General features: G+C 49.8%; 1 protein-coding gene across 4 annotated transcripts in view; it reads left to right on the forward strand.

Moving 5' to 3' along the window:
* The window catches only part of EWSR1 (EWS RNA binding protein 1), a 360,583-nt gene that overhangs the window by 191,063 nt on the left and 141,992 nt on the right, over window positions 1-27,528 (forward strand). For 2 of the 4 annotated variants that reach the window (XM_069619263.1, XM_069619261.1), the window contains exons 9-11: window positions 1,194-1,231; window positions 1,930-1,962; window positions 17,776-17,891. In XM_069619263.1, coding sequence (XP_069475364.1) covers window positions 1,194-1,231; window positions 1,930-1,962; window positions 17,776-17,891 — 187 coding nt within the window. The remainder of the gene's footprint in view (window positions 1-1,193; window positions 1,232-1,929; window positions 1,963-17,775; window positions 17,892-27,528) is intronic. The other 2 variants (XM_069619264.1, XM_069619262.1) reach the window with 1 other exon arrangement.

Consider the following 27,528-nt stretch of genomic DNA (forward strand, 5'->3'; position numbering starts at 1 on the left):
AAATGCCCTTTGTTCTTTGATGGTTATCTGCTATATGCATTGGTTTTCTTGAATGTGGCAATCCTTTTTTAACATGCTTTGTCGCATTTATATGCTACAGGTTACAAAGTGAGAGCGTTGTATACACCTCAGTACATAAAAAGTGGTCATACTCAGTACTCAGCCGGCAGCATAATGAAAAGTGGGAGTAGACACGGTGTCCCTATGGAGAGGAAAATATACATAGTATCACTTTACTAAAAACTAAAGAACATACAAACTGTTCATTGTGTAAATGGAATCCTTTTGTATCATTGGTGGTTTTGTTTTGCTGATTGATATGCCAAAGGTATATTTGAGAACTGTATATTAAAGGTGTAAGTATTTTGTGAATTTCTGCATATGATTGTAAAAAGAAATGGTGGGAGGGGAAGCTGCATGTCACAGCTTGGGAACTGTGTAATGCCCCAATGTCTTGGCCTTCTTGGTGTTGATAGTGCAATACTTGGCAGGAGTTAATGATTTTACTCTCCCTATTTTCTTTTCTCACTCTCTGGGGGCCTCTGCTTCCTTCACGTGTTTATTGGGCGTTCTATGAACATGACAAAATAATTTGAATTGGCTATATGCATCACGCACTGCTTGCAGGTAGAGCTCTGTGGTAAACTTTAATTTTGCTGCCCCTCCTTTCCAAATGGTCCTATCACCATCATGTTCTCAGCTTGTTCTGGACAAGAATGAGCAATTTAATGATAACATGCTGCCAGTCAGGCCACCGGCATTCCAGCAGTCCAGTAAGCTTGATTTCATGTGTTTGTGTTAATGGTTTTAGGCAGCCAGGGAATTTAATCAATTTAACTATGGTTGTGATCCAAGGGAGGAATTTATCTGCCATACATAGTTTTCTTTCATGAAGGAATTTGCTTTCTCATGTTTGCTGCAAGGCCCTCCAGTATTGCACTTTTAATTCCTGTCTGGGTAACTTTAGAATGTGTTAAATGATTATTGGAAAAAGTTGTGTGTGTATACATGTGCGAAAAGGAGAACTTTTGACAAGTCACCGCCCCTGAAGACACATAATGACGACCTGAAAGATGCAATGTTTGGAGATGTTTAAAGCCACTGCCGTGTCATATGAGCCCACCCAAAGGCTCAGAGCGGCCCCTGGCTGTGTAAAGGGAAAGGCCTTCATTTCTTCACGTTTATCCCCCCAGCAGCGCTGGAGAGCGAGTTGGCTTCAATAAGCCTGGTGGTAAGTTTTTGAGTATTACCATGGTTAGTTTTAAGTCACTAAAACAACTTTTTTTTATTTGCAAAATTGTGTTTAGAATGCCAGGTACACGAGTACAGATTTTAATGGGCCTTGCCGGCATTGCATAGGGGTTTAATATTTAACTAGTTGCACAAATAAGAAAGGGAGACATGGATCGATTGCCACTGCAATTAATTTGGGGAAGAAATCGAAAGATTTGGTTGCATTTTACCAACCCAACCCTCTGTGTAATGTCCTGAAGAGTTTAAAGATGGGGAAAGAGTGCACATCAATCCCCAATGTGGAAAAAGTTTAAAGATGGGCAACAGTACATGTTCAACCCCAACCCCTTGTGTAACTTCCTGGAAAGAGTTTTTAAAATGGGAAAATGTACACATTGAACAGAACACCCCGTGTGTAACCTCCACGAGTTTAAAGATGGGCAACAGTGTTCTTTCTCAAAAAAATTTGAGCAAATGTTGGTAATAGTTGGCAAGTTTGTAATAACCCCCTAGCCTGTGCGATAAATTAACTTTAAGGTAAACCCCCACACCCCCTACTGCTGCTGTTTTTCACAGCTCAGGTCTGTTTGAGACCCAGCAAGCACCAGCTACTGGTGAATATTCATGAAAAGGTTGTGTGGATTGAGTATGTAAGGCTTGTATTCACTGTCCTTTTCTAATTTTCCCGGCTGACAGGATTGATGGGCGAAGGACCAGACCTTGATCTAGGTAAACTACAACCACATTTTCTTGTAATATTGAGCAATATGAAGTGTTAAGAGGTTTGCCATATAGTAATAACAGTACTGGCCTAATGTTTGCTCCAATTACCCATAAAACTGCCTGACTTTAATGTGATCTATACTGTGCCAATAGCTTTTATGGTTCGTCTTTTTAGAGACTAGTTTCTGTTTAGTGTTGCGTTTAGGAAGTGCCTTGTCTGGGAATCCTGGTCGGCTGCCCTGGATTAGTGAGTTTTGCTTCTTGGGCAGTCGGTGAATCTATGCTGACCCTGAACAAACGTAAACCCAGAGAGACCCTCCAGGTACTGTACGCTCACCTTATGGTCATTCAGACCATCTTGTTTGTAATATTCTCCAGCATGGGGTCTGGCATGGATTCACATGCTCATGAATATTCCCAGTCAGGCTGGGAATCCTCAGTAAAAGAAAATCAGTTTCACTTTAACTTACACACTGTATTTCACCTTTAAACAAATCACTGTCCGGTCATACTGCCCCCATCCAATGGCATTCCTGCACGCTTCATTGTAGGGAGTCCTTGAGTTTGCTCTGTGAGCTACTTCAGTTTTATTTTTGTTTTGAAAGACCCCATGTGCTGTTTTCACCATCTGCTGACAGCGGGGGTCTGTTAGTGAATTTCAGCGCCCCTCAAGGGCGACGATCGTCAGTTTCCAAAAGGCCATCGGGCCTACTTTGCGCCCTTGACCATAACGGAGAAGTAAGATCCCTTTTCAAGTCCTGCACAAAGTGCTTTCTATGGAATGAGTTTGCATGCAGTACTCTCCAGGACCACCACACACAATTAGGACTACAAAGGCAAGCCAAACAAACCTTTCGTACAAGTCTGTACCACACCAGTTTTTGGTAGCGAGCTGAGCAGCCAGGCTTATCTCAAGAGTGCACGTGAGCAGTAAAAGTCCTGTAACACTATCCCTATAGTGACGTGCGTTGTACCCACAATCCCTCACGTGTCGAGGTCCCTCAGATTGTTTTTTTCCGCCCAGCTTCTGGTCGCCTTACGCGGAGCTCCTAGAGAGACATTGCAAATACTTACTACGGACCTCGGTCCTTAATTATACTATTATATTAGTAAAGATCCCTCCCCTCGACGTTGGCTGTGAAGCTGTTTCTCCGCCGAGCAAATTTTCGACGGAGGGGAAGAGACGGAGGAGATCCTTCGGCGCTGCCGAACACGTGGCCTGGCCTCGCCGGCCAACATACAGTAGGGAGAGTGGGGGTTCGACTTTTATCTTCTCTTTGAGAATGTCTTTCTTTCTCCCCTATCTTTCCCTTGGGGTTGTTATCACCAGTTATTATTGCCTCAGCTATGGAAAGGACACCTTTTAAGTTTTGCCCATGCTGTAGGGGCAAATACACTTGGAAGGACAAACACAAGCTCTGTAATCGTTGCTTGCCCCTCGATCATGAGGACAGCTGCGCGGCCTGTAAGCTCTTGAAACCAAGAACTCTTGAAGAACGCAAAGTTAAGAGGTGGGCGGACTACGCTATGTCGAAGTCAGTTACCTCACCCGCCGCCGCTGTTACAGAAAGTGACGAGGAGGGTGATAACTCGACGTCTGTTACGGAAGTCATTAACCCCCAGAAGGAGCGCTTGCGCTCCTCGACGTCCGTCCCCGGCCCCGACGGGCTCAGCTCACGCCCTGCTTATGGGGATGAACACCCCGGCGACAAGGACGCACATAGACCCCATAGGCCTAAGCACACAACCCACGGCTCTTCCATCAGCGCCGAAGGGGACGCAGGGCACTCTGGCGTCTACCTCAGACCGTAAGGGTCTCAAGCCCCACCCGCAAACGCAGCCGCCACCAGCTATTGGGCTTTCATCAAACACGGGCGCTACCCCAAAATCATCCGACGTAACGCTCCATAGAGCGGCCGTCGAGGAACAACACGTAACGCAGGCAACGCCGACACCAGAGTCCTCTGCTGACAAACTCGTTGTCGAGAGCCTGGCGAGAATTGTTTCTGAAGACAAACTTAAGCGGACGACGAAACAAACGTCGAATACCGCACAAAAAGCTATGGAAACGCCGAAAAAGCACAAGAGTAGCCAGGAACTGCCCCCTTCATCTAAGGGCACTTATGAACTACCGGAGGGCTTTTCAGAGGGCGACGAAAACCTTTCTTCGACGTTGTGGGAGCGTTCTAAGCGTTTTGAAGGTGAAAACACTGATTTCCCCCCTCTAGACTATTCAGGGGTCCCCCATGAGACCCTTGAAAGACTCCATTCTTGTATGGAGAAAATGGAAAGGTTTTTGGGAAACCAAAACCCACCCACACCCAAAAGACCAAGAGAATGGCTCCAGGATGACCCTAGGGTCAAGATTCCTAGGCTGTTTCCCCCTTCTACAGACGTATATGACCTCACTGAAGAGGAGCAATACCTCCAGGAAGATGAGCAGTGTTTGGGTGGAGAGGAAGAACATGAGGAAGAGGGGTTTGAAGAAGATCCTTACACTAGAGCAGGAGCTTTCGAAGAAGATACAGCTACCTCGCAGCCCTGGCAATCCCCATCAGTGCACTCAGACCCTGATGTCTTTCACCCTTCTCCTCCCAAGGATTCCACTATTGGAAACACCTCTCCCATAGATGCGCAACAGTGCATTAAGTGAAGGTTGGTCAAGGCAGCAGCGCATTTTGATATAGACACAGGGGAGACTCTTCCTGACATAGACTTTGTAGAGAAAGTTATTAAAGAAAAAGCCCCTGTTAGTCAGTCTATTCTGCTCCTGGCTTCTATAAAGAGAAGAATAACTCCTTCCCTTTCCAATCCTGCCTTAGTCAGAGGGGTCAACCCTCGGATAGAGAAGCTCTTCGGCCCTTCGTCCTCTGACCCTTTGTACATCAGAGGACATTCTATTCCGGACTCCCTCGTAGTTACTAATACAAGGAAGAGAGCAGGGGTACCACTTTCCACTAGTGAGGCACCACCTGAAAGAGGGCAAGAAGCTCTATGCACTTGGGAAGAGAATCACGACGTCCGCCGCCTTCTCAACTAGGATTGCAAATAACAATTCCCTACTAGCTAGCTACGCAGATGCACAGTGGAGCAAGCTGCGCAGCGAAGCAGAGGACGCACCAGAACCCCCCTGCGTTCACGCCGGTTAGCTATAATCTCAGAGGAAACTCTTGTAAACCAGGGCATCGTAAAGAACTCCTTAGATGCCGCAGAGACGGCTGGCCGTTCCCTGGTTCAGGGAATACTTCTCAAACGCCATGTCTAGCTGCGCAATTCGGGATTTAAGCCGGAAACCCAGGCTTCCCTGATAAATAAGCCCATAGAACAAACTCATCTGTTTGGGAAAGCAGTTGATGAGGCCCTAGAACATGCGAAGAAAGAGTTTGATACCATCAAGACTCTTGACCAAATTTCTAGGCCCCCCAACAGACGCGGCTATGGCAATAGACGCTCCTTTCGTGGCCAACGCCAGCAGCAAAACCAACAGCAATTTTACTCTGCTACCAACTTGCCCTCTAACCAGGGTAACAACACCCAGTTCAATCAAAGAGGCCAACGCCGTGGCAGAGGAAGAGGTCGCGGCTCCAGCCCCAAAGGTTCCACGCCCAATACCAACAAATGACCCGAAGATTCGGGTCCCCTCCCATGCATCACCGGTCGGGGGCCGGCTAACATCGTTCCTTTCAGCATGGGAGGGAATATCGTCAGACCGCTGGGTATTATCCGCCATAGCACACGGATACTGCATCGAATTCAACGGTTCCCTGAAGTACAGACCCCCACGGAACCGACGCATGACACCGGAACACCTCACCATTCTTCAAGAAGTAGAAGAGCTACTGAAAAAAGAAGCTATAGAGGCTGTCCCCCTATCTCAGGTAACAGAAGGTATTTATTCAGTGTACTTCCTTGTACCCAAAAAGGACTTAACCATGCGCCCTGTATTAGATCTGCGCCCAGCGAACAAGTTTGTCAAACCCCAAAAGTTTCGTATGGTGACCTTGCAGGAAGTAATCCCACTGCTATCACAGGGGGATTACATGACAACACTAGACATGAAAGATGCATACTTTCATATTTTAATGTTGCCAGCGCACAGAAAATACCTCAGGTTCAAGATAGAGAACAAACACTACCAGTTCAGAGTACTACCCTTCGGGATAGCATCTGCACCAAGGGTATTCACGAAAGTAGTGGCAGCGGCCCACCTGCGCAGGTTATCCATCCCGGTATACCCTTACCTCGTCGACTGGCTCATAACAGGGGATTCTTCCGAAACATGCTTCTCCAATACCCAAAAGACCGTCGACCTTTTGTCCCAACTGGGCTTCTCCATCAACGTAAAGAAGTCCAGCTTAGACCCCAGCCAAATCAAACAATTCCTAGGGGCTCTAATTCGAACAAAGGACGGCCTCGTCTTCCCCTCCAACGAGAGGGTCCAAAACATGCTGTTTCAGATCCCCCATTATGTGGCAGGTCGAGAGGTGACGGTACGCAAAGCAATGCGCTTGCTAGGGATGATGGCGTCATGTATTTATTTCGTACCTCACGCGCGCCTGCGCCCAATGCAAGAGTGGCTCTACAGCCAGTGGTGTCAGGCCAGCGGACAATGGGACGATCTAGTGGTGGTCTCGCAGGCCTTGGTTCTCTCGCTACGGTGGTGGACAAAAGAAAACCTGTTATTAGGGAAAACTTTTGCCACAACCGCAGTGTAAGACACTCTAACCACAGACGCATCCCTTACAGGATGGGGGGGGCTCACCTATCTCATCAGACTGCTCACGGAGCGTGGACTCCGAGCTTAGCATCCAAACATATAAACCTGCTGGAACTACTAGCGGTCTTCAAAACACTGAAAGCCTTTCAGGAACACTTACAAGGAAAGACAGTGATGGTCCTCACAGACAGCACCACATCCATGTACTACCTCAACAAGCAAGGGGGCACTCACACTCCAAGCTGTCCCAAAATATGTGGAAGTGGGCTCTCAAACACATGTTCCTACTATCACAACATGTACCAGGGGAACTCAATCTGCTAGCAGACAAACTCAGCAGAGACTTCCCCCTGCCCGAAGAGTACGAATGGCAATTACACGAAGACATAGTCTTAGACGTCTTCACGCAATGGGGATTCCTGGAAATAGACCTGTTGGCAACTCTGGAAAACTCAAATGCCAAAGTTACGCCTCCGGGTACCCCCAGAACCAGTCCAAGGGGAACGGTCTGTCGATTCAATGGTCAGGGAAATTTGTGTACGCCTTCCCCCGACTCCCCTTCTCAAAGTAGTGCACAAGATGCACCAGGAGCAGGTTACCATGATACTAGTGGCCCCAATGTGGGCCCGGCAGCCATGGTTCGCTCACTTGATGGAGATGTCCCTATCTCCCCCAGTGAAACTTCCCTGCCCGTACAACATGCTGTCACAGGACAAGGGCAGGACACTGCATCCATGCCTTCAGACCATGAGCTTAGCAGCCTGGCTCCTGAGATCATAGAATTTGGACATTTACAACTCCCGCAGAGATGTATGGACATCCTCAGGGAAGCCAGTAAACCTAATACTCGCCACTGCTATTCTAGCAAGTGGAAGAGATTTGTCATCTGGTGTAGAGGAAAGAGCATCAAGCCGGTTGACTGCTCTCCCACTAACATTGTTCTGTACTTGACCCATTTACTGGATTCAGGTCTAGTGTTCAATTCCATTAAAGTCCACCTAGCGGCACTTTCTGCATACACCACTTCCCAACTTAGTGTCGTGGTGGAAGATACCAGTTATCAAGGCCTTCATGGAGGGGGTAAAGAGAATACACCCTCCGATAGCTAACCCAGCTCCCGGATGGGACTTAAATGTGGTACTTTCTAGACTCGTGGGCCCTCCTTTCGAACCCATGCACAAGGCAACTCTTAAAGACCTCACGCTTAAGACTGCTTTCCTAATAGCTATCACCTCCACTAGGAGAGTAGGTGAACTACAGGCTCTTTCTGTACTAGACCCCTTCGTAACAGTTCACAAGGATAAGGTGGTTCTACGCACACACCCAAGGTTTGCACCAAAATTCATCTCAAATTTCATGTAAACCAGTCATTAGAACTACCAACGTTCTTTCAAAACCCTTCCAGCTTGGGAGAAAAAAAGTCTGCATACACTAGATGTACGCAGAGCTGTCATGTTCTACATGGAAAGAACCAGACCACTGAGAAAGACTAATCAGTCCTTTGTCTCTGTGGCAGCAGGAAGAGAAGGAGATGCAGTTTCAAAGTCCACTATATCTAGATGGATTGTTCAATGCATCACTCTGTTACACTCTTGCTAAGAGAGAACTACCCTTCAAGCCAAGAGCACATTCCACTCGAGGCACTGGGGCTTCCATAGCGTTCATTGCAAATGTTCCCCTTGAGTCGATCTGCAAAGCGGCTACCTGGAGTTCTGTGCACACCTTTACAAAACACTACTGTCTAGATGCACACTCTAGATCTGATTCCCAGGTGGGACAGGCAGTATTAAGACCTCTTTTCTTTACTGTTCCTTCTCATAACCCACTGCCAACTCCGGGTACTGCTCGCTAGTCTATGCACAGCATGTGATTCTAAGCAGATTAACAAACATCAGAAGACAATGCATTACTTACCGTAAAAGCATTTCTGATGGTTGTATCTGCTTAGATTCACATGCGCCCACCCTTCCTCCCCGCTCGGATGGAAGGAACATAGACATCCTTTTCTATATTTCTCTCTTTTCTGTACTCACTCACGTCTAGAAGGCTCCCTCAGGGCAGAAAAATACAGAGGGACCTCGACGCGTGAGGGATTGTGGGTACAACACACGTCACTATAGGGATAGTGTTACAGACACGCCTTGTCGACGTCCCCTTTTTCGACTACGAAAAACAAAATGCAATACTCCGCAGTGACCACTGGATGTCGGACCTATGCACAGCATGTGAATCTAAGCAGATACAACCATCAGAAATACTTTTACGGTAAGTAATGCATTGTCATACTCAAGGTTTCTTGGTATGAAACATATTAATTTATTACACAATCATTTAGAAAAATTTCACTAGCAGGAGGCAACTTAATATTATATACCACTACACTTCAATACAATAAGATTTTTAGACAGTTTGAGCTCCCCTGAAATGGGTGCCAAATGGTAATTCAGTTACTTAGAAGTGAGCTAAAAGGCATAAAGTAAGTAAGAATAGATCACAAATACTTGTTAGAGCAAATAGTTTCACTTCACCAGAAGAGTTCAAGTCAATAGACCTAGGCCAAAGTCAATGGGCTAGTGTTCTGGATAGGAAAGAGCAGTTCTGGTATCAAACGGCAAAAGTTCTCAGAAGTAGTTTAGGCGAAAAAGAATAATTTGTTGGGTCACAAGCTGATTATGCCTGCAAGATGGGAAAGTTTCAAGAACTTTTAGCGCAAGAGTGACGTTCTCTAAATCGGGTTGGCACAGTACCTTTAGTATGAAGAAACAAATGCGGCTGAAGTCGTTGGTTCCTGAGCCTCAGTCGTGGGGACAAGAGGGAGGACGTCGGGGGACTCCTGCACGAGATCGTCAGAAAACGCAAGCAAAATGGAGTCACTTCAGTTCCAGTATCTGCAGATTCAAGCACACAAGCTGGTGTCCCTCTCCCTGGTTAATCTTAACCAGCTTTGAGAATGGTATCCAGGTGGCTTACCAGTTGATTGGGCCCACCAACTCAAAGGAAGAAGTAGTCTTTGAAGGGGCTTCTCTGTCGAGATGAACTTGGCAATTTGGACCTGCAGCAGGGCTTCACCGGGCAAACCAACGGTCCAGGAGTTGTAGCAGCCGTCCTCTTCCAGCTCATCTTAGGTTCTTTCGTTCCAGTGGTCGACTCTGCTTTCCAGTCCAAGAGACTCGCCTTTTTACAGTTTTCGCCCTTTCATTCCAACCTAGCTGTCACTCACCCAGCAGTGTGGCTGTCCTTGTCAGCCAGCCAGCCAATCACGCCAGAGTGCATTTGGGTCTCCTAGGAGACTAAGCACAGGGAGTTTCGGGCACCTCCATCGCTTCCTATCCACCCCAGACATTCGGGTGCCATAGGCAGTCTTCAGTCCTGAAGCCTGCCAAAGACCTATGAAAAAAGGGACTAAAACTGGTTTGGCGCACAGAGACACACACTAGAAGGACCTTTCCAAAAAAAGGCGAAAAAAGACTGGGATCTGTTTAAACAAAAGGGGCTTAAGGCGCCATCTTGAAAAACATAGCTCCCGCGATTTATAGCTACCAGTGTTCGTGGTCAGGGAAGAGAAGGCATTTAAACCTTTTGGAAGTCTAAAAGACATCCTTGTGTCACTGCACTGAAGGTGCTGTGTAACAACTCCATAGGCATCTCTTCCTGGTTATCTAAAACTCCATAATCAAAGAACACGAGTAAAACGCACATCAAAATACATGAGTGGGAAAGACGTTCCCGGTAAAAATTCAAGTCCTCAAAATCCAGCAAAGTTGCTGGGGGTCTCTAAGGTGAAGGGAATTCACACATTTATGAGAATTCTCCCCAACAGCGGCCTTCTAAGTCCTTTGAGGGCGCCTCATCGCTGAAGGCCCAAGACAAGGCCAAGAACTCAAAGTCCGGTTCCTCTGGGGGTTGCCGCGGAAGCTGGTAACGTGGCAGACGGGGCGCAATGGACATCACCCTCCACCTCCATTGCCAGCTGGCAGTTGAGATCCTCCTCAAAGGAAATAGCCCAACCCAGGTAAACTGAGGGAGAAGCCTGAAGCCGTGGACGGAGAAGGCAGACCTGCCCAAGAAGGCCCAGGTGGCACACGATAAGTCTTAGTCGACTATGGAGTTGGTGGCGGCGACTCTCACAAAGAGTAACCTTCCTTCCCATGGTGTCCAACTTCTTCCCCTCACTGTCTGGAGGGACTGAGGGTGAAGAGGAAGGCTTAGCAGATTGTGGTTTCGGCGACCGCAAGGAAACAGAGTCCAGTGATGGTTGTGGACTCCGGCAACCAATACTTCTTAACCAGCCTATCCCGTTTGGGCAGAGCCATTCAAGGGTTCTTCAAGAGGGCCTGGCCCCCCTCCCACACGCTGTCCAGAAGGGGTACTGCCATGATGGTCCGTCTTTTCCAAATGGGTATGACATTGTCCAGAGTGCTAAGCCAAGCCAATTGAAATCAAGGCAACTACCGAATACTGCCCAATACTGGCAAGCCTTATATTATTTATAAGTAAATGGTTATATTTCATTAAACTGTTCTCGCTACATATATGCCAATTCACATTGATTCCATGAGCTGGCATGTTTTCTAGATGCCGCAAAGAGGGGGGGGGAATTATACATGGTTATTTATAAACGTGGTAAAACGATTTAAGTTTCTAGAGCATTTGTTTTGTAGATCATTCGTTTGTAGTATAATTTTTCTTGTAGGTTAATAAAGGGAGGATGCGCAGGGCACCTGTCAATTCAGCACGGAGCTGCCACCAGCCCCTACTTTGCTCTGTGTGCCACACACCGGTGTCCCCAAAACATGCACTAGGAGGACAGGGTTGTACTCCCACCCATGGGTTCATAAGGGTATCCCAAGGGTCTGCTCACCAAACCAAAAAGAGGAAGAGCTGCACCGCCAGGAGTCTCACATGAACTCCTGCATAAAAAGCAAGTCAGAACATAAATGAGAAAGCAATAAAGGACAATGATACGGAGGCCCTGTCCCTCAGATGCATTTCCAGCATTAAAATCGCCCTCTTCCAGGAGTGAGGGGTGGCTTCGGACAATGCCATCACGCTGGCGCTAGAGATCGCCGACAGTTTTCCGGCAGATAGGAAACTGTGTTCAAGACAGCCTGAAGGCCACAAATTTCTGCCAGGTCTAGGCCAGGGTACTGGAGATGCTGTTCAGAGATTACCTTTTCGGGAAGGTTGTTGTGTCCCTAATGGCCAAGGTGGATACAGAGATGGCCCGTGCCCTGGGCACGCTCCAGCAACACTGCTCTTTTCTAGCATGGGATCTGGCATGGATTCACATTCATGAATATATTCCCTGTCGTCAGGCCGGGAATCCTCTGTAAAAGAAACTGTTTCACTTTCACTTATAAACTGTATTTCTCCTCTAAACTAATCGCTGAACTCTGGGTCTTACTGCCACCAGCCAATGACTGCCCTCTCCATAAGGCCCTCCTGGCAGCCATCTTCAGAATTATACTGCACATTCAAGTGTTGGGTGTCCTCGTGTTTTGCGCATAGCTTTTCTGCATTTTCTGGCTTTTTCAGTAAAAATTCAAATCTTTGTCAAATGCAGCCTGTGTCCTTTTGACCTGCAAGGAGGGTCCATTTGGCATCTTTCGTCGCCCATCAAGGGCAAGAATGGGAAAGTTTGCATTGAAGATTCCAGAAGGCCATTGGGCCTACACTGCACACCGGACCATGTCTGAGGACGACTAGGTAAGTTCTCCCTTGATACTCTGCTCCAGCTGCGAATTGACACATTTTTGTGGAGTACATACCCTCCCAGTGACTCTCATTGCGAAATTTGCCTGGGATTCACCAAACCCACCATGAAGTATCGGCACAACAGATTGGCGGTGTGGCTCAACACAAGGCCTCTACCCTGTGCAGCAAGCAGGGGCATGCCTCACCCAGGACCGGTAGGTCCGAGGAGTGTGCTTCGAAGTCCTTTGAGGGCGCTTCATCAGTGGGGGCCCAAGGCAAGGCCAAGCACTGCTAGTCTGTTTCCGTTGGGGTTGCTGCGCATCTGGTTCCGTGACGAGCAGGGCGGTCATCACCATCTGCCTCAATCGTTCATCCTCTAAGAGAAAGTCTGCTAACCCTGGGAAGCTGCGGGAGAAGTCCAATGCGCCGAGTAAGGTGACGTCCTACCCCTGAAGGCCCAGGTGGTCCAGGAGAAGTCATCCTCGTCAATCGGGCTGGTGGTGGCTGCCCTTTCGAAGGAGAGAGGGGCTGACCCAGTCCATGGGACCCCCATCTATGCCCAGAGTGGGCCTTCTTACCAGGTGGGAGGCTTTGGCCAAGCCAGTGTAGAAAACACTGGAGAAGATGCCAGCCCTGAGCCTAGCTTTGACCCCTCGGGATGCGAAACGGGGGAGGGGGCAGTGGAGGCCTCTACGGTGCGCCAAGGCAGATATTTCTTCCTTCAACAACATGGCATCCATTCACACAGTAACGGAGGACGTGGGGGACGACGATGGCGGACCCGAAGACTTCGGTGCTGGGCCCAGCAAGCCGCCCCCCCTCCACCTACCAGACGTGTCCCTGGACATCCTGTCCGCTCTCCACACGCTGGTGTCGGAGATACAGAAGAGGATGCTGACTGCACCCCCGGCCCCACTAGGCCCACCACTGGCGAAGAAGAGTAAGCGGCACCCATGCCGCCTCAACGGCCTCACATTACCCCTCCCCCCCTCAAGATACGGGGACGGATACGACGAAGTAGGATCATTCCCATGGTTACCAGATAATGAAATGTCGGGAGTGTGTTGCCACTGTTACTAATATTGTAAACGAATATTGCTTTCGTTTGGGCAACCAATAAGACTCACACGGTAGTGCAGTTTAAAACTAAAATTCAAATTAAACCAATTACCCAACAAGGTAACTTAACACTGTTTTGTTTACAATATTAGTAACAGTGGCAGCGCACACTCCCGACACATTTCATTATCTGGTATCCATATTGCTTTTGCAGGTTGGGATTAACCTGCAAGTGTTAGGAAGTGCAGCAGGCGCCCCTCCCCCCACCCCCTCCCTAGGCACATAGACATCTCTATATATTCTAAAGCGCCCAGCACGTGGTAAAATCCCATTTTTTTTTTCCTCGGCTCATTCCCATGGTTGCCCGCACATCGGAGCTCTTCCAGCTGATGCCACAAGAGACCAAAAAGGAAGGCTTCTTGTACCAGCGCCGAGAGGCGCAAAGAAAGAGCATTCTGGCAGTGCCTCTTCTAGACAGTTTGCGATGGCCTGGCACTGATGAATCCTGCCTCAGCCCTGGCAAAAAGACTGGCTGGAGAAGTACTGGGTTCTAGAGTCTGCACCCAAGTGACTGCGATCACAGCCCTCCCCAGGCACTGTCTCGGCGGCTGCAAGGTCGAATTCCTCAAATCCCTAGTGGCCGGCCTCTGCGTTCCCCTGGACAACAAGGGGAAGAAGTTGGACGCAATGGTCCAGAAGGTGATGTACCCGGCAGCAACGACACTCAAGGCAGCAAATGCGCTTGCAATCCTGGCCAGGTGAGACGGGGAGCTGTGGTACAAGATGGCCCAGTTGCTGGAATTCCTCCCCGAGGACGAGCTGGTTGAGGTGCTGGAGATCCTCCAGGAGGGCAAAGTGGCATCGGACCATGCCATCAATGTGGCCCTGAACATTGCAGACACAGGATTCCGCCAGATTGGGAATGGTGTCTGCCTCAGTCGTCGTGGCTGGTTGAAAGCCACCATCTTTCAGCAGGAAGTTCAGACTAGGGTCCTGGACAATGCCGTTCGGGGACAATTTCTTTGGGAAGGCATCGATGACTAGTTGCAAGCCATCGAGACTGACAGACGGCCCGGTCCCGCTTCAGCAACAGCACCCTTCCTTTTGTGCCTCTGGAGGCAAAGCAATAGTCGAAGGGTTTCGTCCTCTTAACGTCAAACCCAACCCCGCCACCTTCTGTTCCATGACCAAGGAGGCCTACAGGGGTCGTTCCAAGGCTATCGGAGCTGACCGCTGCAGTCTCCCAAGGCGATACGCAGGCCCCGACGCAGGACTGAACCAGTTGGTAGGCTTTGTCAGCGAGTGGAAGATCTCCACCGACCGATGGGTGCTGGATGCCCACAGACACTTTAGAGAGTTACAGCAGAAGTGTCCACGGATACCACCGGTGGCCCGGCAGGAACAGCACAACCCTCTGCTCCTGCAGGAGATACGGGTCATGCTGAGAAAAAGGGGCGATGGAGCACATTCCAAAACAACTCCGGGGTGCCAGTTTACTCCAGATACTACTTTGTAAAAAAAGAGACCGGGGGCTGGAGGCTTGTTCTCGATGTCTTGAGGACAGAAGGCTGAAGAAGATGGCAAAAGAACAGGCAAAAAAAATCTCGTAGCCCAGCCATGTTTGACCAGTAGCCAGACGCGGTAAATCTAAAGAGAAAATCCCCAAAAAGTGGGGAAAAGTCAAAGGATAGGCTGGCGGCAGCAGTGGTTACATCTAGAGTAACCAAAAATCCTCAGTCTAGGGCAAAACAAAAATGCACCCCATTATGCTGCAGTGTAAGCTGCGTTGTAAAATGATAGTTACCACAAGTGATACTAAAGCAGTAACATAGTAACTCGACTAAGGGAAACCGTTTCCTAGTATCGATTGCCCGAAGGACATAATCAGTTTCCTCATAACATATGAGCAAAGGCCAGTGCAGTGTACTGCATAAAGTACAGGTCGGATACAAAAATAAAAGCAAAAAGTTTGGGGGTTCCATACAGATGAAAGGAAAGGTGCAGTAAAGAGAAATCTTTCCTACCCTATGAGGGAATGTACGCCTAGGCCACTTTGGATATATCGGCTAGTAATAGCTAAAATGTTCATCCATGTAGTGTTAATTTTTATAACTTGCATGTGTGGGTCTTCTAGTTACTGTTTGAAAAGTTAACTGGACTACACAATGGTGCCCCGTTATGTATTTGTAGAATCTGGTCTGGTGGACCAACCACATTACTTAACTTTCACCCTCTAGGTCAGGGGTCTGTAACCTTTCACTCAGCTGATGTTTTGGACTACAACTCCCATCATCCTCTGCCAACATAGTGAATGGTGTGGGATCATGGGAGTAGGTGTCCAACATCTGTAGAGCTTCAGGTTGCAGACCTTTGCTCTAGGACTTGCTACTAAAAATACAAATATTGTGATGGAGGGTAGGATACCTGTCAAAAACCATAGCCAAAGGTCCCAATAACTAGATATGTTTTAGAAATTTACGTTTTTAATACTCTTGGGAAAATATTTAGAGTTGACCAACACATTCACAATGAGCGAAGTGCAGGCTGTGACTTTAGAAATTAACGGCACATCCTAGAAATCTCGTTCTTAGGCCAGATGTCCCCTTCGGAGTACAAGAAAATGTCTTAAGGCAGGTTAGAACACCCAGTCACTCAAGGGAGAGTTCTAGTAAAGTTGGAAAGCTCATTAAGAATCATTGGGATAGTCAATGGGCCACAGCTTTAATGGAGGCAAGCCTGTTCTTCGCCACAGGTGCGAATTACTTTGCAAACTGGCCCATGGAGAGCAATAGGTGACTCCAACAAATTGATCCAGAGGTCGAACCAAAGGCCCCAAAAGATTCATCGGACCAGGGACACCACAGGCGCCCCCACATCCCCCTTTAGTGTTCATGAGAAATGCACTCAACTCCTCCAATGAATCTCGACCCTGAACCAGATGGACCATTGAGTGTGTATCTGGAGTAATTGCCGGCTGCAGGACCCAGAGATAAGTACGCACAGTGGAAGCTTCTGCCAAAACTGCCCTATGGCGTACCATCCTGGGTAAGTACAGGCTTCTGTTCTAGATGTGGTTTACAGGATCTTCAGCCCATGGGCATTAACCCTGAGCCAACCCCCACGACCAATGAAAGGAACAAACTGCTTCACTTCGACCTACAAGCCTGAAGCAAAGAATCTGACGACTATTATGAAACCTGCAGATGGCTTCAGGTGGCTCTGGACAAAGAAGGGTGGTTGCTCAGCTGAAAACTCTACCGGGAGTAATGGCTGGCGACACCTTGGTATGTCGTGCCACATAAAGCGTGGTGTTTGCATTGCAGATCCCCTCTAAATTATGGCAGTGACCCACAGATGAGCAGAAGGTCCTGATGTAAACTGCCTGGAAAACACTTCCAGCCTGAAAGCTCAACCCAGCATATGTAGGGGAAGTAGTAGTAGTAGTAGTAAATCTATGTCAAGAGGCAAATAAAACAAAATGGGATATGCCTAAAGTACCTTATTTGGCAGTATGACCAGGTTCGTGGCGAAAGTCAGGAAATGACTTTAGCACAAAACAAACAGTAGGAGGGATGCAAGGACCAGGCAGGCAGTTGGGTACCACTGCAAAAAGTGGTGCCCAGCCCATCAACCACTAGAGGGAGCTGGGTGCTAAAGGTCATAAGATTGGCCATACTGGTTGGTCTGTGTGACTGCCACTCAGCCTTGACCACCCCCACAGGAAGTGTGAATAAAAACTTGGTTACTTAACATGGAGGCTGTCATGTCTGGTTACAAAGGGCATACGTGGTGCAAGCAGCCTTTTTAAGGCCACCTCGTGGTTGCTCTGAACAAAGGAAGCCCTAAAATCCAAACGGCTGAGAGTAGGTTTTAAAAACAAATACATTGGTGCCCCAATGGCTACCAAAAATGTGCATTGGCAGTAAAGTGGCAAGCTCTTCTACACCCCCCCCCCCCCCATGAGGCCCCCCGGTGAAGCAAACCCCATCCCAAAAAAAAACCAAAACTAAATTCCACCTTCAACCAAACCCCTCCCTAAAACCAATATAGGGTGATAGAATTACCTTGTGTCTCTGCGCTTTATGGGCGACTCAAAACCATAGAACTTATGCAAGGTAAGAATGGTTGCAATACCAGGGGGACTTCAGGAGAAGTCCCTCAGGCCACCAGAAAGAAGTCGGTGCTCCAACTAAAGGGGTGTTGAGGGTCTCTAACAAGTGTCTCTGGAATACCCAAAAATAGAAATTCCTTCTTTACTGTGTATTTTTAGTGCAAAGTATTATAGTAGTTCAACTTGAAAGCATACATTTCCAGTGGTTAATGTTTTATGCATGTCTATTTTTTTCTAGCACCCCCTGCAGAGGTAAATGACGCTGATAACATCACAATCTATGTACAGGGGTTGACTGATACGGTAACGGTGGAGGAGATGGCAGAGTTCTTTAAACATTCTGGACCGGTCAAGGTATGTATGAACATGTGCTGGTCTGTATTAAAGATCCCAGCTTACTATTTACTTATTTGCTTGTGCATTGTGTGCTGCTTGACCATGGTTACCTATATTCTCCAGCATGGGGCTGGCATGGATTCACGTGATCTATTTTATTTACCTTGCGCTCGTACACAATTGTTTCCGAGCGCGGCAAGGGAGGGGAACAGGGGAGAACAAAACTAGATTACTAGGCCCATTGACATTGAGAACACGCACGTGCATGGGAGAGGGGAAAAGTGCATGGAAGGGGGAGCAGTGGAAAGTGGAGCAGAGGAGAAACAGAATAAATAATAAAGGCAATAAACGGTAGAAGTGCAGCCAGCAAGTGCTGTTTGCAGCAGACAGTGTTTGTCTGATAAGTGCAGGAAGAGAAGAAAGGGGGTCGGGGCCTGTATGGGTACAAATAGACCCCAGTGCAAGGGGTGGCCCGGAGGCAGTGCAAGGAGGTGAGCAGGTACCTGGGCCCGCAGGACAGAGGGTGGTCGGGTGCACACTGCTGAGCGAGAAACAGATCAGCAGGGGAGGGGGGGGCGATGGCAGAAGCAAAGGTCTTTAGGCGCTTCCGATACCGGAGATGGTTCTCAAGTTTCCGAGTGCCAGGGAGGCTGTTACAAAGGGAGGCCCTAGCTCATTTCTTTGAAAAACGACTGACCCAGAGGCATTTGGAGGTAGAGGAGCGAAGAGCTCATGAAATTCCCTCCTATAAAAGAAAAATCAGTTGGTTTCATTTCTGAACTGTCTTTCTCCTGACAGCCAACCACTGAGCTCTGGGTCATACTACCCCAGCCAATGACTGCCCTCCACCTAAGCCCCTCCTCTGGCAGTCATCTTCAGATTTTTACCGCATGCCAAGTGTTGGGAGTCCTTGTGCTTAGCTCTTGAGCTTTTACTGTGATGTTCGCTTTTTGGAAGGTTAGACTCTATTTTTCGGTCAATTGAGCCCGTGTGCTCCATCGATCATCCTTCCGATTTAACAGGGACCCGGTTTTTGGATTCTTCAGCACCCAGCAAGAGCGGATTTTGGCGAGTTTTTTTGTGGAAGCTTCCAGAAGATTCTTCAGGCCTAAACCGCGTGGATCAAGTTCGGACGAGAAGGATTCCCCTTCCCTTTTCAAGCTTTGCTCCGACTGCTGTTTGCGGAATGTTAACATTGATGACAAACATTCCAGGTGCCTGTGCCCTTCACGTGAGGAGGTTTGTGCATTTTGCCGTGAAATTTCGAAACGCACGTTGCAGGATCGGCATAAACGGCTGGAAGAGTGGCTGTAGGCCAAGTCCTCTGCACCGAGTGGTTCCCAGGAGCATGCCTCTCCCTAATCAGGGAAAGCTGAGCAGGCTGCGAAGTGGGGGTCCAACAAAAGGCCAAGCACCGCAAGTCTGTTACCTTCGGGAGCGCCGCTGCAGCCGACTCCTCGACGGGCAAGGCGCATTTGAGATCCCTAGCTGCATCGGTCACCAGTCAACGCTCTGGATCTTCATCCAAGAGGAAGTCTGATCACCCGGGCAAGCTGAGGGGGGCCCCGGAGATGACCAAACTGGGGACGGCTTCCGGCCTACCCTCAGCGGAGAAGGCCAAAGGGAATAGTGTCCAACCCCTAAGCAGAAGCCCAGGCAGGACAAGGTGTCTGGGGCGACCGTGAAGGCCAAGCAGAACAAGGGGCCCGGCCTGACCGTGAAGGCCCAGGTGCACCAGACTAAGTCTGCACACTCCATCGAGGTGGTGGTAGCGTCCCTTTGAAAGGCCGCAGGGGTGGACCTGCAGGGCAGCCTTCTGACGGCAAGGGTGCCCCATCCTTCCAGGAGGGAGGCATTGTTTAAGCCCATTGAAAAGACCCCGGAGAATAGAATGCCGATAATCTACTTGCAACTGTCCCCTCTGGATGCGATGAAAGGGGGGCGCTGGGGGCCTTCAGGGCACGGAGCTTGGTTACCGTCAGACCATCTAGGAGGGCGATGCTGACGAGGAAATGCCAGTTGCGCCCTATGATGAGGGCGCAGACGAGGATGCCGCTGAGGAAGGCGACTGGGAGCCTCAGGACGACAAGAGCCTTGGCCCTGCTCCTATGCCCCAGCTGCCCCCTAGATTCCTTTCAATGGACATTCTTTCGACCCTTTATATGCTGGTATCTGAGATGGAGGCAGATGATGGCAACGCCGCCACCTGCTCCCCCCTCTGGCGCTGGCCAGCCCGCTGGCAAGTGAGGAACCTCCGGCCAAGAGGCAGGGGCACCTGCTCCCTCCTTGCCACCCTTCACCTCCTTCTCCGCCACCCTGTACAGGTGAGACTGAGTTGGACACTATAACGGCAGGATCAGTGACCTTTCGTCGCCTCCTCCTAGATCCTCCCTGCCGGACGAGATTGTATCGTTCCATGCAATGATCTCCAGAGCATCAGAGCTTTCCCAGCCCACGCTGGAGAAGGGCTTCTTATACCAGCGTTGCAAGGCGAAGAGGAAGATCTTTTCAGTCCCGCTCCTGAATGACATTTGGGATGAAGGACAGATGCTCATGAAGAAGCCTTCTACCGCCCCAGCTACTCTGTGGCAACGACCATCAAGGCCACGAACGCCCTCGCGGCACAATACGACCAGGAGCTGTGCTTTAAGCTCACCCCTCTACTGGACTTCCTCCCAGACGATAATAGGGTAGAGGCTTAGGAGATTCTACAAGAAGGTGAAGTGGTGTCGGACCATGCCATCACGGTGGCCGCAGACAGGGGTTTCTGCTTTTTGCCTTCGCTGTCGTGGCTGGCCCAAGGCCGCCAACTTTCGACACGAGGTCCAAACCAGGGTTTTGGACATGCCGTTCAGGGACAATCTTTTGGGGAAAGCGGTGGATGAGTCCCTACAGGCCATCAAGGCGGACACAGACTGCATGTGCCCTGGGCCCGCCACAGCAGCGACGGCCGTCCTTTCGGTCTTCAGGAGGCAAGTTTACCCGATCTTCAAGGGGTTTCGGTGGGGGCTCCTCTTACAGTCAACGCGCCCGCTCCTCGGCCCAAGAAACCAACAGGGGCTGCTCCAAGGCCTTCGGAGGATGCCACTGTTGGGGACCGCAAAGCGGCCAATCTACCTCCAAGCAAGAATGAACCGGCCAGGATGTCTGACTCCCACCCGTGCACCACAGTGGGAGGCCGGCTGACTCACTGTCAGTTTATGGAAGACCATCTCCACTGACCGTTTGGTGCTGGACGCTCTCGCCCACGGACATGCACTAGAGTTCCAACAAAAGTGTCCCCAAATACCACCGGTGGCCTACCAGGAAAACCACGTTCCTCAGTTGCTGCTGGATGTTCGGGCCATGTTAAAGGAAGGTGTGATGGAGCTGGTTCGAAATTGGCTCCAGGGCTCTGGAGTTTACTCAAGGTATTTCCTTGTGCGAAAGAAGACCGGGGGCTGATGGATAAAGTTCCAGAAGTTCTGAATGGTCACTCTTCAACACATGCAGACATGGGGACTCGTGACAGGATTGAGTCTGTCCTGATTGGTGTCGCGTTGCGCACACGTGTAATTCGTGATGACGTACATGCTTCCTGGGGGACCACGCACGTCGTCATGAAGAGATGTGCCAACGTGGCCCAGTTGGGCGCGCTTGTGGTCGTTGGGTTTCTTCCATTTGTTGCTCTTGCGGCCCTCTCCTCCTCCGTGCACACTATATGCCAGTTGTTCTCCGTGCCATCTTCCGGCCCAGATGACACCAGGGCCCCCTGTGGACCTGCCCCAACCAACGCAGCTAGGCTGGTGGAGATCCCATCACTGCCACAGTCGGGAGTCGGAGCTCCAGCACAGGTGGTCACCCCAGCAACTGGACCCCTGGCAAAGGACGATGTGCAGGCACATTCAAGCAGGGCAGCTGCACTACAGCCCCGGGTGTTGCCATCTACCCGGAGGCAGTCGCGGCGGCAGGCAGCAGAAAGGCAGTGGCAGGCTCGGTGTAGGAGGCGTGTGGCCTCGGGGCCATCTACATCGGGGCAGGCATCGGCCAGCGGGCAGGAGGACCCAGGATTGGGAGTGTCTTCCGTGTGGGAGCGGTTGGGCCAGCAAGTGGGTGCAGAGCGGCAGCAGGCGGAGAGGACAGGGCACACAATGGTCAGGGCGGAGAACTCCATGCACAGGGCATTGAGGTGGGCTGAGTGCCTCGAGGCAACTCGCAGAGTTGGAGGCGGCCATGGCTGCATCCCTGCAAGACCTCGAAGCCAGGGATGGCAGATGGGGAGCAGGTGCAAGTGGATCTAGGTCACCTGCCCTATGCCCCGCCCACCTGGTGCCTTCCTGCTTGCCGCTCTGCTCCAGCTTCTTTTCCTTTGCAGATGGGGAGCAGGTGCAAGTGGATCTAGGTCACCTGGCCTAATTTTTTCACCACTTGGCAAGCCCCGCCCACCTGGTGCCTTCCTTCACCATCACTGTCTTGTGGCCAATGCTGGATTTGATTTTATGGACTTCATTCACTCACGGTGCGTCACTCTTTCTCAACTCTCATGCTGGACTTCCTTTGCTTCTTGTACTCATGGTGGTCCTGAATCATGCTGTTCCCATCTTCATCTTGTATCCTGGCTTGCAACATTGTGTTACAACTGACTTCTGCAATTGTATTCGCTCTCCACTCTTGCTTCTCCACTCTTTTTGACTGCTTACTCTCTTTTCTCTCCTCCTTTCCCTTCTCCCTTTTCCCATCTTCTCCCCTTACTTCTATGCACTTTATCAGAATTGTCCCTGGACCTAATAGGATAGCAACCTCGTCTGTTTCCTCCACCCTCCCATTACTGTTTTTTTTTCGTCCCCGCCACCCCTCCAGCACTATCTGAAATGTCGTCAGGCCTAGTATGATAGTCGCTTGTTTTGTTCCTCCCCTCCCTTTCTGTACCCCTCTCCCTCACCTTTTTGTTTTTCTCCGGCTCTACCAGAAATGTCTTCAGGCCTAGTACGGTAGTCGCCTGTCTGTTTCCATTTCCTTCCCACTCTCCCCCTCCCTTCCTTATCTATGTCTTAGCTCTTGCACTGTCTGAAATGTCGTCAGGCTGAGTACGATAGTTAATTTCACATCCTTACTGTTCATGGCCTGTAAGAATGTGGTTGTACTTTCCCTTGTTTCCTCCCTTGCCTTGAAGCGCTTTGAAACACATGTGTATAGGCGCTATATAAATAATCATATTTCTGATGTTTGTTAATCTGCTTAGAATCACATGCTGTGCATAGGTCCGACATCCAGTGGTCACTGCGGAGTATTGCATTTTGTTTTTCGTAGTTGAAAAGGGACGTCGACAAGGCGTGTCTGAAATACTATCCCTATAGTGACGTGCGTTGTACCCACAATCCCTCATGCGTCGAGGTCCCTCAGATTGTTTTTTCCGCCCAGCTTCTGGTCGCCTTACGCGGAGCTCCTAGAGAGACATTGCAAATACTTACTACGGACCTCGGTCCTTAATTATACTATATTAGTAAAGATCCCTCCCCTCGACGTTAGCTGTGAAGCTGTTTCTCCGCCGAGCAAGTTTTCAACGGAGGGGAAGAGGCAGAGGAGATCCTTCGGCGCTGCCGAACACGTGGCCTGGCCTCGCCGGCCAACATACAGTAGGGAGAGTGGGGGTTCGAACTTTTATCTTCTCTTTGAGAATGTCTTTCTTTCCCCCCTATCTTTCCCTTGGGGTTGTTATCACCAGTTATTATTGCCTCAGCTATGGAGAGGACACCTTTTAAGTTTTGCCCACGCTGTAGGGGCAAATACACTTGGAAGGACAAACACAAGCTCTGTAATCGTTGCTTGTCCCTCGATCATAAGGAGGACAGCTGCGCTGCCTGTAAGCTCTTGAAACCAAGAACTCTTAAAGAACGCAAAGTTAAGAGGTGGGCGGACTACGCTATGTTGAAGTCAGTTTCCTCACCCGCCGCTGTTACAGAAAGTGACGAGGAGGGTGATAACTAGACTTCCGTTACAGAAGTCATTAACCCCCAGAAAGAGCGCTCGCGCTCCTCGGCATCCGTCCCCGACGGGCTCGGCTCACGCCCTGCTTATGGGGATGAACACCCCGGCGACAAGGACGCACATAGACCCCATAAGCCTAAGCACACAACCCACGGCTCTTCTTCGTCGAAGACTGATCCATCAGCGCCGAAGGGGGCGCAGGGCACTCTGGCGTCTACCTCAGACCGTAAGGGTCTCAAGCCCCACCCGCAAACGCAGCCGCCACCAGCGATTGGGCTTTCATCAAACACGGGCGCTACCCCAAAATCATCCGACGTAACGCTCCATAGAGCGGCCATCGAGGAACAACGCGTAACGCAGGAACATCGACACCAGAGTCCTCTACTGACAAACTCGTTGTCGAGAGCCTGGCGAGAATTGTTTCCGAAGACAAACGTAAGCGGACGACGAAACAAACGTTGAATACCGCACAAAAAGCTATGGAAACGCCGAAAAAGCACAAAAGTAGCCAGGAACTGCCCCCTTCATCTAAGGGCACTTCTGAACTACCGGAGGGCTTTTCAGAGGGCAACGGAAACCTTTCTTCGACGTTGTGGGAGCGTTCTAAGCGTTTTGAAGGTGAAAAGACTGATTTCCCCCCTCTAGACTATTCAGGGGTCCCCCATGAGACCCTTGAAAGACTCCATTCTTGTATGGAGAAAATGGAAAGGTTTTTGGGGAAACCAAAACCCACCCACACCCAAAAGACCAAGAGAATGGCCCCAGGATGACCCTAGGGTCAAGATTCCTAGGATGTTTCCCCCTTCTACAGACGTATATGACCTCACTGAAGAGGAGCAATACCTCCAGGAAGATGAGCAGTGTTTGGGTGGAGAGGAAGCACATGAGGAAGAGGGGTTTGAAGAAGATCCTTACACTAGTGCAGGAGCTTTTGAAGAAGAATCCTGCCTTAGTCAGAGGGGTCAACCCTCGGATAGAAAAGCTCTTCAGCCCTTCGTCCTCTGACCCTTTGTACATCAGAGGACATTCTATTCCGGACTCCCTCGTAGTTACTAATACAAGGAAGAGAGCAGGGGTACCACTTTCCACTAGTGAGGCACCACCTGAAAGAGGGCAAGAAGCTCTATGCACTTGGGAAGAGAATCACGACCTGCGCCGCCTTCTCAACTAGGATTGCAAATAACAATTCCCTACTAGCTAGCTACGCAGATGCACAGTGGAGCAAGCTGCGCAGCGAAGCAGAGGACGCACCAGAACCCCTGCGTTCACGCCTGTTAGCTATAATCTCAGAGGGAACTCTTGTAAACCAGGGCATCGTAAAGAACTCCTTGGATGCCGCAGAGACGGTTGGCCGTTCCCTGGTTCAGGGAATACTTCTCAAACGCCATGTCTGGCTGCGCAATTCGGGATTTAAGCCGGAAACCCAGGCTTCCCTGATAAATAAGCCCATAGAACAAACACATCTGTTTGGGAAAGCAGTTGATGAGGCCCTAGAACATGCGAAGAAAGAGTTTGATACCATCAAGACTCTTGACCAAATTTCTAGGCCTCCTAACAGACGCAGCTATGGCAATAGACGCTCCTTTCGTGGCCAACGCCGGCAGCAAAACCAACAGCAATTTTACTCTGCTACCAACTGGCCCTCTAACCAGGGTAACACCCAGTTCAGTCAAAGAGGCCAACGCCGTGGCAAAGGAAGAGGTCGCGGCTCCAGCCCCAAAGGTTCCACGGCCAATACCAACAAATGACCCGAAGATTCGGGTCCCCTCCCATGCATCACCGGTCGGGGGCCGGCTAACATCGTTCCTTTCAGCATGGGAGGGAATATCGTCAGACCGCTGGGTATTATCCACCATAGCCCACGGATACTGCATCGAATTCAACGGTTCCCCGAAGTACAGACCCCCACGGAACCGACGCATGACACCGGAACACCTCACCATTCTTCAAGAAGTAGAAGAGCTACTGAAAAAGAGGCTATAGAGGCTGTCCCCCTATCTCAGGTAACAGAAGGTATTTATTCAGTGTACTTCCTTGTACCCAAAAAGGACTTAACCATGCGCCCTGTATTAGATCTGCGCCCAGCGAACAAGTTTGTCAAACCCCAAAAGTTTCGTATGGTGACCTTGCAGGAAGTAATCCCACTTATCACAAGGGGATTACATGACAACACTAGACATGAATGATGCATACTTTCATATTTTAATGTTGCCAGCGCACAGAAAATACCTCGGGTTCAAGATGGAGAACAAACACTACCAGTTCAGAGTACTACCCTTCGGGATAGCATCTGCACCAAGGGTATTCACAAAAGTACTGGCAGTGGCAGCGGCCCACCTGCGCAGGTTATCCATCCCCGTATACCCTTACCTCGACTACTGGCTCATAACAGGGGATTCTTCCGAAACATGCTTCTCCAATACCCAAAAGACAGACCCTTTGTCCCAACTGGGCTTCTCCATCAACGAAAAGAAGTCCAGCTTAGACCCCAGCCAAATCAAACCATTCCTAGGGGCTCTAATTCGAACAAAGGACGGCCTCGTCTTCCCCTCCAAAGAGAGGGTCCAAAACATGCTGTTTCAGATCCCCCATTATGTGGCAGGTCGAGAGGTGACGGTACGCAAAGCAATGCGCTTGCTAGGGATGATGGCGTCATGTATTTATTTGGTACCTCAAACGCGCCTGCGCATGCGCCCAATGCAAGAGTGGCTCTACAGCCAGTGGTGTCAGGCCAGCGGACAATGGGACGATCTAGTGGTGGTCTCGCAGGCCTTGGTTCTCTCGCTACGGTGGTGGACAAAAGAAAACCTGTTATTAGGGAAAACTTTTGCCACAACCGCAGTGGAAGCCACTCTAACCACAGACGCATCCCTTACAGGATGGGGAGGCTCACCTATCCCATCAGACTGCTCACGGAGCGTGGACTCCGAGCTTAGCATCCAAACATATAAACCTGCTGGAACTACTAGCGGTGTTCAAAGCACTGAAAACCTTTCAGGAACACCTACAAGGAAAGACAGTGATGGTCCTCACAGACGGCACCACAGCCATGTACTACCTCAACAAGCAAGGGGGCACTCACTCTCCAGGACTGTCCAAGCTGTCCCAGAATATATGGAAGTGGGCTCTCAAACACATGTTCCTACTATCACAACATGTACCAGGGGAACTCAATCTGCTAGCAGACAAACTCAGCAGAGACTTCCCCCTGCCCGAAGAGTACAAATGGCAATTGCATGAATACATCGTCTTAGACGTCTTCACGCAATGGGGGTTCCCGGAAATAGACATGTTCGCAACTCTGGAGAACTCACAATGCCAAAGTTACGCCTCCAGGTACCCCCAGAACCAGTCCAAGGGGAACGGTATGTCGATTCAATGGTCAGGGAAATTTGTTTACGCCTTTCCCCCGACTCCCCTTCTCAACAAAGTGGTGCGTAATTCTGCACCAGGAGCTGGGGTGACTGACCTTGCAGGCCTAGCTCCTGCAGCACTACAGTTTGGGGGATACCATATCCTGGCGGACTGCAAGGAGGTGCTTGCCAGGGCCTAGTCTACATTGAAATGCTACAGACGTAAGTGGAAGAGGCTCACCGTCTGGTGTCGTGCACAGAAGACCGACCCTCTGCGGATTATGGTTTTGCAGGTGCTGCAGAATTTGCTGTCGCTGGCCAGAGCATGGCTGGCT

The sequence above is a fragment of the Ambystoma mexicanum genome, chromosome 10, assembly GCF_040938575.1.
Source record: "Ambystoma mexicanum isolate Mex_15411 chromosome 10, UKY_AmexF1_1, whole genome shotgun sequence".
NCBI lineage: Eukaryota > Metazoa > Chordata > Amphibia > Caudata > Ambystomatidae > Ambystoma > Ambystoma mexicanum.